Here is a 14,642-nt window from a genome sequence, read left to right as displayed (position 1 = left end):
AAGCTCGGTTGCATCAAACCAGCCGCTTATTTTCTCTTTTTCTGTCCTTCACTTCTGTGCTTTTCCATGTCTTGGATATCGTGATGTTTAGCAAAAGTTACCAAACAACTCTGATCCACTTCTTCATTCTCAATCATCAGTTTAATACAGCCAAACTCTTCCACAAACTCACCTCCCGCAGTCTGCTCGCAGGTCTTCAATGGACCAGCATCTGGAGGTTGGGTCTGGTGGAATTCAATGGCCTAGGTAAACAAGGCACTAAACCTAGCCTGGTCCCCGCCACAGGGAATCTACAACCGTGGAGCACATTGGAGCACAGCCAACGCAGCCCATCCCGAAGTGGCCGATGGTCTCGCATGCCATCCTCCGCTAGTTCTGCTTCGTTTGGCAAAAAGCGAATAGATCGGTGCATGTTCCCACCATGACCGGCCGGCGTCTACGTACGTGGCCCGCCGTCATGGTCTCAAGCTTGGTCAAGGCAATGCCCAGCCGGAGGCTTGCCTTGGTTTGGCGACCTGAAGCTTTCTTTTTAAGGCCGGGTCCGCCTCCATTCCCTTCGGGATTGTCTTTCCCTTCCTCTCTCGTCTCGCACATATATATGTTTGTTGTCGGCCAAAATTCAGTGAAGCAAGGGTAGAACGTGTTGTTGGGAGCCTTCATCCTCACCAGCAGGGCCGCGTACTGTCGTCGAACTGTACAGCAATCGAGATTGTCGACGACTCGACTTTACACCCCAGACATAACGAAGTCGCACTCTCAACATCATTCACAATGAAGCACTTTCTCGCCCCAATCGCCCTGCTTGCTGCTCGTGCAACAATCCCAGCCACTGATGTTGGTGATGATCCCAAGGGCTGCGCCGAAGGCCTCTACATTATCAGCGCTCGTGGAACTGGTGAGCAGCAAGGTATTGGCGTTGCTGGTACCTTGATTGGAAAGAAAGTCGCCGCCCAAATCAACGGCAGCAAGGTTGTCGCCCTCCAATATCCGGCCACCCTCGCGGACCCCTCATACCCTCTTTCTGTCGGCAATGGCACCAAGAACATGACTGAGCTCCTCGAGGACTACCACAAAAGCTGCCCCAAGGGCAAGGTTGCCATCATTGGATACTCCCAGGGTGCCCAAGTCTCGCTGGACACGATTTGCGGAACCGATGAGGATGGTTTCGAAACCACTTCCGGCGTCTCTTCCAGCGCTATGGACAATGGTAAGACGAATATTTCTCACCATGCTATGATTACTATGTACGTGAGTGGCAAATGCTAAATTGCTTTTGTTATCTAGTTGTCGCGGTTGCCCTGTTTGGTGACCCAACTCACGTTCCCAACGTCCCTTACGACCGAGGAACCAGCAAAGAAGATGGTGTAAGTGACAACCCTCGACGCCTGTAGACTCAATTCTGCAACAACATGGCCCACAAAGTCGGTACTTAAGTATACATTTGGCAGTGCACTGACAAATGTGCTTGTAGCTCTTCCCTCGCAAGAACAGCGACAAGTGCAAGAAATACGCCAACAAGATTGCCTCGTGGTGTGACACGGGCGATGTCTACTGCGACACTGGAGAAGACAGGGCCGTCCACGGCCAATACTTCTCCAAGTATGGCAACCAAATCATTCAATTCATTGTTGACCAGTACAACGGCAAGAGTGGCGGCAACTCTACCAGCACACCTACCGGAACCTCTGCTCCCACTGGCACCGCCGCACCCACTGGCGGAAACTCGACTATCACCACAGCCAAGCCCACCGGTTCTGGATCCCCCACTGCATCGGGCGGCGCTGCTACCTCAACGACTGCTACTCCCGGAGCTGCTTCAGGAATGAGGGTGGGCCGAAAGGGACTGTACCTTGCTTTGCCGATTGCCGTCGTTGCCCTGGTCCAGGGACTGTAAATGGCCGCTTGGTCGGAGATGCTGTTCCTTTGAAGGGAAAAGGAGGCAGAAACAAAAATACACCAAGCATTAATCTCGTTGGGGGCCGTCTGTTTGGAATTTGAATACCACCAATCTTGAACTTTGTAACTTGCATGCACGATTAGATGCAGCGTTGGCTAGTAATGATGACGTGTACACGCAACACTAGATCAATCAATAAATTAATCAACCGCCTGACCTATCTGTGTCACGATCGGACATAAAAGCCTCCGTCTTGTGCAGTGCGTAAGCCTTCACTGACGTTGTGAAGGCGGAGTGAACCCATGATCCCTGTCCAAGCCAAAAGCCCCTCGGCGGTTTTTCGTCGATCACAGACTAACATGAGACAACTCGTGTCTAACACGTCAGGCCGACGATCTATCGTCTTCATGCCAATGTATCTACGATATTGGCGCCTTCATGCCCAGCAGTAGTCATTTACAGTATCCCCCAACCCAGACAACAATTCAGTTGATTCCCCAGACTCGTTCCTCCTGCGAACATAATTCACTTTCTTCTTTCAGCGCCGCCACTTCGATAGCGCCGGGGCCCATGTCCCAATCTGGGGCGGAGATGGCCGGAGCAAATCTCGGTTGGGGCTTTTTGCAACCTGGTCTAGGTGTTCGGCCGGCGCGGGGATGCCGATGATGTAGCCGAAGATTTGCCATCAATTTATGGCTTTGACCGGGGTAAGTATTTTTGGTGACTGTGGGTTTGGTGGTTGCATGCTGTTATATTTCTGAGATTCATGGCAATTTGCATGCTGTGTTTTCGTTGATGCCATTGATTTACACGGATTTGCTTGTATGCGGCAGCGCGGTCCGGATGGAGTCACTGGGATCATGTTCCTTAGAATTGACGGCCGCACAGATGCGAAATTAGTGCTCCGCTGAACCAGACGGCTCAAATGTTCAGTACCCGCTCGTAGTGGAGTGAGTCTGTTTCGGAGCTGGTGCCGATGTCATGCATTGAAGGGTCGTGCATTGTGTCAATTGTTTCTGAGAGTGACTTGAGACTGCAAATATTTGATACGTTTTTGTGTGTCAGCGGGAAAATATAGCTGCATCTTATTCTTATTACCCAGAGTTATTCAATGGCATTTTCGTTGTAGCAAGTGGGTGAGTACCAGTTCTGAGTTCTGAACATGGATGTGGAGTTGACAAAGGAGCTGATGTCTTGCTGGTGAGTGCCATGGGAAGTAACTCTTACATCAAGTATTTTACTAAGAGTTATACTAGTGCTATTCTCTTAAGATCAAAGAGAACAGAAATCTATATTTATGCATATAACTGGCTTGGATCGTGCGCTTTACCGGCATTTGAGCTCACAACAAGGTATCAGCGGATGATTCATGCGGCGCCACACTACGATCACTGCAATAGTAGCAAAGGCAAAGCAACAAAACTATTGAATGTCATGTTGGCGAATCGATAAATTAGGAGATGTAAGCTGAGTAACGGCATTTGTGAATGCTATGACTTGCGATGACATCCAAGTCTCCAGCATGCTACACAACTTCAAGGGGTATTTTCTTGCTATTTATCAAGGGCCGGAACTCTAGGGATACACAACCCCTGTAAGACCTAATCCAATAATTCTTCAAGTAGTGACAGAGAAGTTTTATAATTATTCAGCTCACTTTCAAGTCGTTTCCTCTTCTGTTCGTTAATCCGGTTCTCCAGGACGAATGCTTTGACCCTATTGATGTCGAGGTGCAGTGGAACAATCGTCGCCAGGTGGCGTAGGAAATGGCGCTCTTCAACTTGCTTCAGGACGTTCATAATGTATACATCTCGATCGATCTTCAGCACGAGGAGTTGTTAGGAAATTGCGTGGAGAGCTGCCCCCCCCCCCCCCCCCCCCCCGCGGGAACGTAGCCCCGAGGTGGTAATAGAAACATTGAACGTACCACGTAGTGCGACAGCATCGCCGCTAAAAAGTCCTCTGCCACAACTCCATCCGTCTGTGCTGGAGTATAATTCTGGGCACGTTGCGCATACGTAGTCTGGTCTAGGCGATCTTCACCACCGTCGCCAGAGGTCCAATCTTGGCCGCCATTCATTGCTCGCATGACTCGGCGAAACTCACGGCCATGCCGATGACGCCTTTGGTTCTTCAAAAACTGCAAAGTGCCATTCTTTGTAAAGTCTTTCCTGTCATTCTCTAGCCTTTGTAGCTCTTCTTCTGCCTCCCCGAGGCATCTGTCTAGCTCCGGAATGACGTACATTCTAACAAACCTCTTTGCTACCTTGGTAGAATTTCTGAACCCCTCGGTCTTGAGTCGATCATGACTGGGTGCAAATGCAATCGGGGTGACGGCTTTGAAATATTCCATGCAACACCGATATACGTTCATAGTGTGAGCGTGAGCTATCTTATTCCACGGCGCGGACATGCTCCAGAAAAGTTCGTTTATACGATCTGGGTCAAAGAATGTCGGCAGACTAGTGCCACGAGTCTCATGCAACATCCTAACGACATTTGAAATTTCCGTCTCAAGGTCTTTGACGTCCCTTGGCTCTGGCAACCCCCCACTGTCCGTCGCATTGGCAGTGATCGGCCCAGGAGCCAAGACTGGATCGCCTTCCGATGAGTCGGCAGGCAAGAGTTCACTCGGTGTCCTCCAGGCGTGACCACGCTTGCGCATGTTATCGCAGAAGATGTCGTCCAGCTCAGCAATGCGGGCTCGTAAGGGAATGGCTGGGTTGAGGGCAAAGCCCGGAATGTTGCTCTTGTAAATGCCACGTTCAAGATCACGGGTGACATTCTGCAACCGCATCGCCGCTGATCGGAAGACACGCATTAAATCGTCATCTTCGAACTGATTCCCAAGTAAATCGTGGAGGTCTTCTGTCACTTCAACTAATTTGGTCTTGAGCTTGTCCCGAAGGTGAGGTAGCTCTCTTTTTGTTGCCATCCACAGCTTTGAGCGGAGTCGATCGCGGAGCCTTTGAATACCCAAAAACTCCGCATCCACCGTGTTCCATGGTGGTTGGAATAATAACTCGTTTTCCAGTCTGTCGCGCTCGTTCATTAATGTATTATTGTCGAGTTCTTCTGTTGTCCGATTTCGAATGACATGCCATCTACCAGAGAATTGAAATATCTCATGGGTCCCCTGTATAACCTTGATCCAGTCGTGCTTGCCCGTGTTTTCGGCAACATCTGGTCTTGTTAAAACCCCAAGTGTGCGCTCCCAGTCTGGATCGTGCTCTCTGACCCGCTGCAGAATTTTGGCATTTATAACGTGCTGCGTGGCCGACACCACGGCGAGGATGATAGACTGCTTCATGGCCATGTAGTTGGAGACCAAGTGCTCGGTTGCCTCGATAGCACCCGATTCGTCATTGGCTATGAGTCCAGGCAGGTCAAAAAGCGTGAGGTGTGTCCCTGTTTCCGCCCAAATATCAATAACCAACACATCATTTGCAATATCGCTTCTCTCTCGGCTACCGGAGAATATTTCCCGGTCCGCCATCTCCATCATTTGGACGATGTCGTCGGCAGAATTCGGTCCGTCACCAAACTGCGGGAAGGCTTTCAAACTAGCGATCTCATGCTCCGGTCGAGTGGCGTCGGGCTCGATGCGAAAGGTGATGGACTTGGGCGATTTCGGCTGAATTGTCACTTGCGTGACGTACCTCGTGCAAATTCCATGTCTTCGGCGGAATGGCACTTGAATGATTGCTTCTAGAACAGAACTTTTGCCGACAGACGTCTCCCCACAAACTATAATCTGAGGAAGGTCATGTACGTGGTGAATGTTCAGTTCACGAAGCCGTTGGAGAGCGTCCAGGAACCCGGTGTACTCCGAATCCTCTGTGGAAAATAAGCTGCCTGGACCCGTTCGCTGAGTTCCATTAAGCCCATTATGGCTTGGGACACTATCCATCGCATATAACGTTTGATGTCATGCGCTGGCGGTATATATTGAGGGACAACTGGACGGTAGAGAATGCCACTTGTCGGAAACAACCTGTCTCTCTAATTAGGAGCTCCAAGTATTTGTTCTGCAACGGAAGAGCCCGGTATATCACTCTCGCGCGACATTAAGCATCAAAAAGACCCATCGTATGTTAGACACAGGTCTACTAGGTCCAGACTCGCAGCCTTGTGGACGTCAGCATCTGTACAAAGAGGAGTGGCGTTGCGCCTGTGACTCGCAACTCAGCCGGACAGCCTCACCAAACAGTACCTTTGACGATTTTATGATAGCTGCGGTCTAGAAGAAACAACCGGCACTTTTGTGCCGCGGGGGCTTGGGCTTCATCCTGTTAAACAGCATGAAGCTCCTTAGCTGTATGGCGTGGTCTCCAAATGCGCCTTATGGTGGCAGACGAGCTGAGAAATATTGCCATGGATGCACAGCCATGGCAGGTATTAGTATTGATCTCTACCTGAAAGGCGCAGTTTCAAAAAAAAAAAAAGGAATTACTGGCACTTCTTGCCACAATGGTTGAGATACAACTCGGCAGTTGTGTTTGGTGTGCTCGGAATGGACCTCTGGTGGCGGGTCTGGTTGAGAGACTTTTATTCGGGGTCTCAGTGGTCAGGAATGAAAGTGAATACTCCTTCTCTTGTTACAATATAAGCAAATCTGACCACGAAAATAGGCCAGCTGTACCATAATTGCTAGGTTATGTCTCTCTGATCTCTTCGTTGTTCTCAGAGGGTCCTCTTTGTCCTTACTTATACTCTTGGTGATCAAACATGGTCGATCCGATCACAATCATAGCGACCATCTGCACTCTTATTTCGGCCAGTACGGCAATCCATGACCTAGTAGTAAAATACTTGCCCAACAAAGCAGATGGGCACTTCGGTCAGTGTGCTGGCGCGCCAAACAGCGTTTTGGAGTTAATGCGACAATATAATGCTCTTGCATCGAGATTTGGTAGCTTTCTAGGGTACAAATTAGATGGTAGGAACTTGACCCATCTAGAGTTCCTTTCAAGGCAAGTCAGCCACTGACTCGGGTGTATGAAACAGATCAACTATACAATGAAGTGTTAGCACTGTCCCCTTCGCTCCGGCGCCTAAGGTCAAGGCTTTCTAAGCTACAACTGCAAGCACAAGCACTCCGTGCTCAGGCACAAACCGACGCAGATAATGTCGAAGTAATTGCAAAGACACTCTTTAGGCAGATAGATCTGCTGAATAAGAAAGTCGAGAAGTCTCTGGCCAGTTTCATGGATCGCGGCAGCTACACATTCCAACACGGCCGGGAGCCCTTGCCGCTCCCGGGTCAGCCTCTGAGATTTTGCCATGGAGCAACTCTCTGTCAACTTGGCATGGCAACCGCCGACGAGCTATCTGTAGCTTGTAACCCTCAAGAACCCAAGCGGTGGGGCTTTACCTGCAAGTACTGCTTTCTCGAAGTTGGAAGATACTGTGCCATTCGGGTGTCGCACAACGGTCAGCCCGCCGTGGATTTCGACATGCTCGCTGCAAGTCATTCCCCCACTTGCAAATCATTTGTTGATCGCAGGGCCTATTACAAATGCATTCCTTGTCACAAGTTAGACATGGAGACTGGCTTCTCTTCCGCCACTGACCTCGAAATCCACTCACGACGACACGCTGGACACGAGTTTATCAACTATGAGAAGGCCACCGTAGACTCGACTAGCGCGCAGATGGAGCGCTACATTCGTGAATCCGGAACGAGGCACGATACCGTAGAGTCCTTGGACGAGGACGTCACCTGTCCAGAGGAAACGGGTTCGGGCCCAAGCGCGGATGGTTTGCCTGACATCGCCTCTCAACACCATAGAACCCACCATCCCGTCCTGGTCTTGAGAAGGAGACCGGTGCTATCGCCAACAGGGGACACCATCAGCAGCCCGGTTGTTCCCGGGCTGTCTCCTCAACACATCCCTTAATAAGTCTGCGGGTGTGTTATAATACATGTCTGTAAGTGTGCTGTGGTTGTGAGTGCGTAAGTGTCTTGTTGTATAAGTCAAAGGCAGTTTATTCAAAAGGGAGTTTTCCCTTTTATAGAGCTAGGTGAACATTCACTAAGGCTCTCATGATGGGATTTTGATTGTTTAGGAAGTCGATGCTTTAAATAAATGTCTTTTAGAGCTTGCCTATAAACGCTCTCAACGGCAGTATTGAACGTGACGTGCAGAGGGGTGCTCGTTTATGCGGTTTGAGGTTAGGTTGCAATAAAATGCTAATAGGATAGTAAAGAATATAACGCTTCAATTTTCACGTAGGTAAACAATACCAAAGATTATGTATGTGTTTCTTTCTTTCTTTCTTTTTTTTCGGAGCATGTTAAATCTTGACTCTCTTTCAGGCGTAAAAGTTATATCCGTTAGAGCACTTAAACCCTCGGCCAACGGAAGCCCGATGCTCTCTTGCTATTGAGGAAAAACAACCGCTGGGTCATTTGACCAGCAAAAAGGAACGCTCCGCTGATTCCATCAATTGATCCGATCAAGGAGCGGGGTAACTTCTTCCTCCATCTTAATTGCATGCCGAATTCCACCTTGTGTTCCAATGATGGAAGCAGCTGAACCCCGTCTGCGGTGTTATGTCAGAATATGAGTCAGTTACACCAGATAAACGGCCTCTTAAATTGGGTCTGGTTCTACAGACTCCAATCTTGCCATGACATCAATCCCAATACCATCTTCAACATACACATTCCCAACCACCACAACCAATACCAAAATGGCTTCCATCACCATCCTGTACCCCTCGGGCCACGACTTCGATCTCAAGTATTACTTGGAAACACACATGCCCCTCGTATCAGCGTAAGTAGTTGTAGCTCCAACCGAAAGCTGCCGCTCAACCTCGGCAATCCACCACAACATCGAGAACTGACCACTTCTCATCTATTAGTTCCTGGGGCGGCGACGGTCTACAGAGTTGGGAAATCACCCAGTTTGCCGCTGATCTGCCTTATCAGATCCAGGCTATCCTCAAGTTTGAGTCGCTGGCTGCATACGAGACTGCGAGGGCGGGACCCAACTCTGCTGCGGTGTTTGGCGACATCCCCAAGTTTACTACTGCCAAGCCGATTGTCTTGAAAGGAGGTATCCAGGCTGTTGAGAAGGTGGCCTAGGGCTGAGGCGTATGGTACAATCAATGTTTTCAGTTCTGCTTGACAATGACTTTTAATCTGATGCTTCGGCACTGAGAAATTGCGCGTCGCCTAATTCATCCAAGTCTAATAAGTTCATGTTTTGTGCCTCCCACTGTAGCTAAACCCGCCTGCTTGCCAAGTTGGTTATAGTGTCTCGTGGTTGAGCTAGTCATCGCAACATGTCTTGGCGCTCTTGCGTGAATGCACTGGATGGACATGGATGGCGGAGACCCAACTTGAAACTTGGTGCTCTACTCCAAATACATTACAGGTCAAAAGTATTAAACTCTATGTCATAAGAGACATCACATATCGCAGTGTGTACTAACACATATTGCGATGTATTAGGGTATACTTGGACGTAGGCAAATGGTTTTACCACAGACTGCAATCTGCTCTCGGCCACCGCACCAGACATTCAATGTTCTCATGACACCGCGCCAGTTTAAGACGGACTGGAAAATAGCGTCATTTTGCGGGTGTGGAGAGAACAGACTGCGGGAACACCCGCACCTGCTATTCATTGACCTGCTTGAGATCTGGATCCTGCCCTTCCATTGGCCTCATGCTGATGACCGTACTTCGTCTCACCTTTGAGCGCCTGGCATTGTGTCTCATCACAACACAACTCTTCACAAGGCCTTTGCACATCACATCCACCAATGCACGTTGCTTACGGCGTCAAATAATATTGAAGAAACTGATGGTTGGTTGGCTGACATGGACTGAATTCTAAGGCTGGCTGAGGGGCTGTGGCCAACCAGTTGGCCGATCAGTTGAGGAGTTGCTTCGAAGGACTCAACTCACACCTTGCTGGTCCATGTGGTGATAATTAGGCTCTTTCATTCAACCTTTCATGCAAAATTGCATGCGTAGCACCATCACACTACAGCTTCCGCAAACACAAGCTCCACCATGAAAGGCGATCCCGAGTTCGTCATCCTAAAGTACCAATCGTGGCTGGACACAGAAAAGTTCGAAAAGCAAGTCGTCGGCGCCTTCGTGAAACACTACCTCAACCCCGGATGGGAGTACTGCCCCGTCCAAGAAGCACAATGGAACAAACTCAACTTCACTGAAGGATGCCTCACCGACTTCGACCTCACCAACAGCAAGGGCGACGGCGTCTCGGCCACCGCCTCGCTCGGGTCCGTCGCAGGGTTCAACATCAACGCCGATAACGAGGACAAGGTGCATCTAGAGGGAAAATTCATCCGGTTCAAGCGGTTGCTGCAGCACGACCAGTTCTTCGAAGAGCGCAAAGCCGACCCGGCAGTTGCGAAGACGGTTCCCAAGTGGATGAAGTGGCCGTATCTTAAACCTGTGTGGGTGGTGGTGGGCATCATGACGTGCGAAGATGTTACGATTAACTTTGAAAATAAGCAAGAATTGCAGATTGATGGGCACGTTGAGGTCCCGATTGGAGAAATTACTGTGGCGGGAATGCCACTTGGGGATGTCGCGAATCCAAAGGTCGGCGCGGGAACGCACAAGAAGAAGGCGACGGTCTTCAAGGCCAAGTCTGGTAGGAACCAGATCTTTGCGCTGGAACTGAGAAGGGTGACGACGTCCAAGTTTAGGTCGCAGGTGCTGAAGTTGGGCGATTCGGGACCGGATGTCCAGGATGGGAGATTAGCTGCTGATGATTCGGATTCAGATGATGAGGCGCTTCAGGAGCTTAAGAAGCCTGTTGCGGTGGAGGAACTCATTCTTGAGTAGTCGGGCATGCGAAAGCAGGGAATGGTGTTGCATGTGTAACGAGATACGAATCACTCATAGCTTGACATGAAAATGCAATTCAATCTCTACCGCTGAATACTTCATCATACATCATAAAGTCTCGTCTCAGCATGCATCATCTTAGCTTTCTCTGCAGGCTGCGCAAAACCTCCCCAACTGTCCTTTTGTGACGGAAATACCTCTGCAGGCTAACCCAGTCGTATCCACCACGTTTCTCCTTCATTTTCTCGAATACTTTTTGCATCCCCAACGGCGTCCACGGGTCAATCCCCCATTTGTGCCCCCCTGCGTACTTGCGGAGATAGCCTATCATGAATGCAGCTATCGCGACAGCCACAGGAGTAGCCATCGACGTGCCGGATTGGTACCTGAACTCGTACGCCCTTCCTTCATCTTGCCCCTCTTCTTCGATTTTCGGCAGATGCCAATAGGACTTGACCATCTCACCAACGGTGCTGAAGTTGCTTTCCTGATCTATAGCACTCGGGTTGCTTGGGCCGACGATTCCCTGTGGCGACGCCGAGTGGATGCACATTACGTGGTCGTATTTGGCAGGGTACGTTCGACTCCCTTCGCCACCGTCGTTGGACGCCGAGGAGAACACCATGATTCCTCCGTTGATGCATGCTTGGATTTCTCGGCTCTCTTCCGTATCAGGCTCGTCGAAACCGAAGGAGAGGGAGATCATGTTTACTTTCCACTCTGTTCTGGCATGTTTTATAGCCTGTTTTGTATAAGCAATAGCCTGCGCATATAAACTGTAGGACGTGGAAAATTCGTACCTCTGTGATCAGGTCCCTCCTCTTGAATTTCTTGGTGTCCGTCACCTTGGCAATGTACAATTCAACATTGGTGGTGAGCTGCAAGATTATACCAGCAATATGCGTTCCGTGGCCGACTTTGTCAACTGTAGCATCACTGTTTTCGATCCAAGATCTCCAGTCCCTGATGCGGCTTAGATCCACTTCTAGATGATTGTACTCTATCCCAGAGTCAATTATGGCAACCTTGATGACATTCGGGCCAGTCAGAGCCTCGATGTTGTGTTTTATTAGCAAGTTCTGGAATCCCTCGATCCATTTATCGGTCCGTCGACGGCTAATATAGTCAGTGGGTTTGGTTTGTGACAGGTTTCTGTTTGTACTCACCTTGCGTCTTCTCCCTGGGCCTCGTTCTCTTCGTGCTGCAGCTCACCGTCGATGCCATCATCGTTAGCAATATTATCGTAACAGGGGATGCTGCATCGAATGGGGTCAGAATGCTGGACTTTTCGCAATTCAAAGCTTTGCTGGTCTGAGGCAGTGAGAGGTGCCGACATTCCAAACCCTTGGTTTTGAGACACCGATGGGACTCCCTTCGAACCCGAATCTAGAGACAGTTCAATCGGCTCTGGAGCATAGTTCTCGGGACACGATTTGGAGTAGAGCTGATACAGCGGTGCAACGACGTGGGTACGCAAGTTTGCGCGGACTTCCTTGGGGTCACAACCGAGCTTTTCGACGTCTGGTTTGATGCAAAAGTCGATTACCTCTTTCAGAAGGTCCCTGATGTTGCTGATGTACTTGTCTTTCCCAGTTTTTCCTTTCTTCTCTGATTCGATCAGGAAGCCAGCGATAACCAGATCGGCATCTTTGTGCAGGTTACCCTCACTATCGCGGAATCTTTGCATCATGCGAAACCTATCGATTCCTTCGCCGCGGAGGATTTCCAGAAGAATAATTCCCAGAGAAAGGATCTTTGGGTAGCTGTGAAGACATGCAGGTACCGGCTTCCCATCCGTCCCGGACTTTGATGAACAGGGAGTGCAGGGATCTTGTTTACCGGGGCCTATCTTGGCCGAGATGAAGGGTCTCTGGAGATATACTAGGATTGATTGGTCTATGATATTCTCCTCTTTCATGAAATGAATCGTGTCTTTTGACCAAGCCTCGGACATCCAGTGGGAGTCGTAGAATTGCCACACGGCTTTCGCGACAAGATAAGAGAGTTTGACCCGCAAGGCGTCGTCATTCTTTAGCCTTTTCCCGTCAAGTAGATTGCCCAGGGACACGCTAGGCTCATTGACAACCATGATGGACTGTGGATTATCTCTCTCCTTTGTGAGGCTGCCTTTGGTGCCTCTGAGGACCGGATAACTGAGTGTCTGCTTCCGAACGAGCTTGCAGAATTCCTCGGGTGCGATATGGGAATGATTTGGGATACATTTACTGCATATCGTTAGATATTATACAAAGCGTAAAAAAGGAATTAGTTTGGATACAGACCTCTGGAGAATAACACTTATCTGAGTCTCCCTCCAACACCAGAGAGTTTCATCGGCATGAAGATGCGAAATGAACAGGCTAAATGGTACTGCATCCTTTTCTTTCTCGACTTCGTAGGGTGCCAACCCTACGTTTGCGATGAAACCAGGGTCGCCCGCCAAAGAGCAGGCACATGCCTCGCCGAGAATCGAGTGCAGCTCTTGCACGTACTCGGCCCAGTCGGCGTCTTTGATGCCCTCTGTGGGCAGGTCTAATAGGCACTCTCGTGATTTATCCCCCGTTAGCTCCCCCAACTTCTCTAGCTCGGCCTGAAGGCTCTGTCTCTCCCTATGCCCCAACTTTTTGACGCATTTTATTGCGTCGTTTCGTTTTTCCAGCGGCGAGCGGCGAAGAATGGCCTCGAGATTGGAATAGGATGACCGACTGTACGTAGAGGGCTTCTTTCTCTGAAAATTCGGGGTCACTTTCGTTGCCTCTTCAAGCAGAGTGAGCAGATTTAGGACCTGCTTCTCCTCTGAGGACCCTTTAGGGCACCCCTCCGCATGCCACTGCGTGATGCGTTTCTCAGCTTCCTCTAGATATTGCCCCAGGATAGCGAAGAAAGGTCGAGGCAGAGCAGTCCGACTTGATTGCGCTGCACTTGTGGTTGGTGAAGGCCGCGCCAACGACTTGACGATGTTATGAAAAGGCGACAGGACTTTGAGAGCGAAGGATATCGCCGAAGAAGGCGTAAGTTGATGTCTCTGGCCATGGACGTCCATAAATTCAGGGCGGGAGGTCATTGACAGTTGACTGGAAAAAGATATTGCATATCGCAGTGTGTGCTATAACGTATTGTGATGTGTTAGTGTATACTCAAATGTGTTAGTGTATACCTATATGTGTTTTGCGTACTCTAAAGGAAGTGGAGCGGGGTTGGATTTTCGGAGTGGTCAGCTGTGAACGCTGAAAAGTCAAGTCTGGTCAAGTCAAGCTGACGGTCTCTTGAGTGTCGATCTTGGAGGTCGGGTACGATGGCACATTAGCTAAGCGACGCAGAATCAAGCTAAATCGATTTTGCAAAATCGTACAATCTACCAAGAGGCAGCATCTAGCTACATTCTCAGTCTATAGCACTGATGGAGTAATAGTAAATATAGTTGTTATTGCATTTTAGCTGCCAAAGGTCAAGGACAGTTAGTCGTGTTTGCAGCTAACATTCAATGTTGAAAGATGCTGCCTCAGGCGCCAGCGGCCTTCACCCACCTTCAATGTTCAATCTTGGCCTTGAGTTTCGAAGCGCCTTGAGCTATCAATTGCTAGGGTGCGACCTTAGGCAGCTAAAATGCGCCGCAACAAAAAGCTTAAAAATAGATGATATATATTTAACGCGTGCCTTTGGTTATCTCATTTACTATTACTCCCTTTTTTGCAAAGTGCTGACAGCTTGTTGAGAGTCGACCTTCATTTTCGGGTTCAGCCGCACCATTCTCCATCCTCGAGCATCCAGGAACCATCACCAACGCCATTTCTTGCGGCCCGGCCCGTATTCCAACCGTATCGATCTCCCGTGGAGAGATCAGCCACCAGGCTGAATACTAGACTGAGACGGTTGGCCATGTGATTTACAGACTGTAATAAAAAGTAT

The 14,642-nt window shown here is 49.5% G+C and overlaps 6 protein-coding genes across 6 annotated transcripts; 4 read left to right on the top strand and 2 right to left on the bottom strand.

Moving 5' to 3' along the window:
• Positions 1 to 771: 771 nt before the first annotated feature.
• Positions 772 to 1,894, top strand: VFPPC_05424 (acetyl xylanesterase; the record flags this gene model as incomplete). The annotated part of the gene is made up of 3 exons (XM_018284623.1): positions 772 to 1,207; positions 1,285 to 1,364; positions 1,472 to 1,894. 3 exons carry the CDS (start codon positions 772 to 774, stop codon positions 1,892 to 1,894), a joined length of 939 nt encoding a protein of 312 aa, XP_018141398.1.
• A 1,604-nt stretch (positions 1,895 to 3,498) lies between these two features.
• VFPPC_16153 (P-loop containing nucleoside triphosphate hydrolase) lies at positions 3,499 to 5,807 on the bottom strand (the record flags this gene model as incomplete). The annotated part of the gene is made up of 2 exons (XM_022428997.1): positions 3,499 to 3,717; positions 3,825 to 5,807. The coding sequence occupies 2 exons, from the start codon at positions 5,805 to 5,807 to the stop codon at positions 3,499 to 3,501; spliced, it is 2,202 nt and encodes a 733-aa protein (XP_022284254.1).
• Positions 5,808 to 6,625: 818 nt separating this feature from the next.
• On the top strand, positions 6,626 to 7,797 carry VFPPC_05423 (hypothetical protein; the record flags this gene model as incomplete). Its single annotated transcript, XM_022428457.1, has 2 exons — positions 6,626 to 6,836; positions 6,905 to 7,797. 2 exons carry the CDS (start codon positions 6,626 to 6,628, stop codon positions 7,795 to 7,797), a joined length of 1,104 nt encoding a protein of 367 aa, XP_022284253.1.
• A 796-nt stretch (positions 7,798 to 8,593) lies between these two features.
• Positions 8,594 to 8,990, top strand: VFPPC_05422 (ethyl tert-butyl ether degradation EthD; the record flags this gene model as incomplete). Its single annotated transcript, XM_018284621.1, has 2 exons — positions 8,594 to 8,679; positions 8,768 to 8,990. The coding sequence occupies 2 exons, from the start codon at positions 8,594 to 8,596 to the stop codon at positions 8,988 to 8,990; spliced, it is 309 nt and encodes a 102-aa protein (XP_018141395.1).
• Positions 8,991 to 9,926: 936 nt separating this feature from the next.
• VFPPC_13834 (hypothetical protein) lies at positions 9,927 to 10,730 on the top strand (the record flags this gene model as incomplete). Its single annotated transcript, XM_018291606.1, has 1 exon — positions 9,927 to 10,730. One exon carries the CDS (start codon positions 9,927 to 9,929, stop codon positions 10,728 to 10,730), a length of 804 nt encoding a protein of 267 aa, XP_018141394.1.
• Positions 10,731 to 10,866: 136 nt separating this feature from the next.
• On the bottom strand, positions 10,867 to 13,797 carry VFPPC_05421 (subtilase family domain-containing protein; the record flags this gene model as incomplete). The annotated part of the gene is made up of 4 exons (XM_018284620.1): positions 10,867 to 11,475; positions 11,534 to 11,849; positions 11,900 to 12,958; positions 13,016 to 13,797. 4 exons carry the CDS (start codon positions 13,795 to 13,797, stop codon positions 10,867 to 10,869), a joined length of 2,766 nt encoding a protein of 921 aa, XP_018141393.1.
• Between the last annotated feature and the right edge of the window lie 845 nt (positions 13,798 to 14,642).

The sequence above is a fragment of the Pochonia chlamydosporia genome, chromosome 5 (genome assembly GCF_001653235.2).
Source record: "Pochonia chlamydosporia 170 chromosome 5, whole genome shotgun sequence".
NCBI classification, from domain to species: Eukaryota; Fungi; Ascomycota; class Sordariomycetes; order Hypocreales; family Clavicipitaceae; genus Pochonia; species Pochonia chlamydosporia.
Note: the sequence above shows the minus strand (reverse complement) of the source record. Positions and strands in the feature narration are given on the sequence as shown.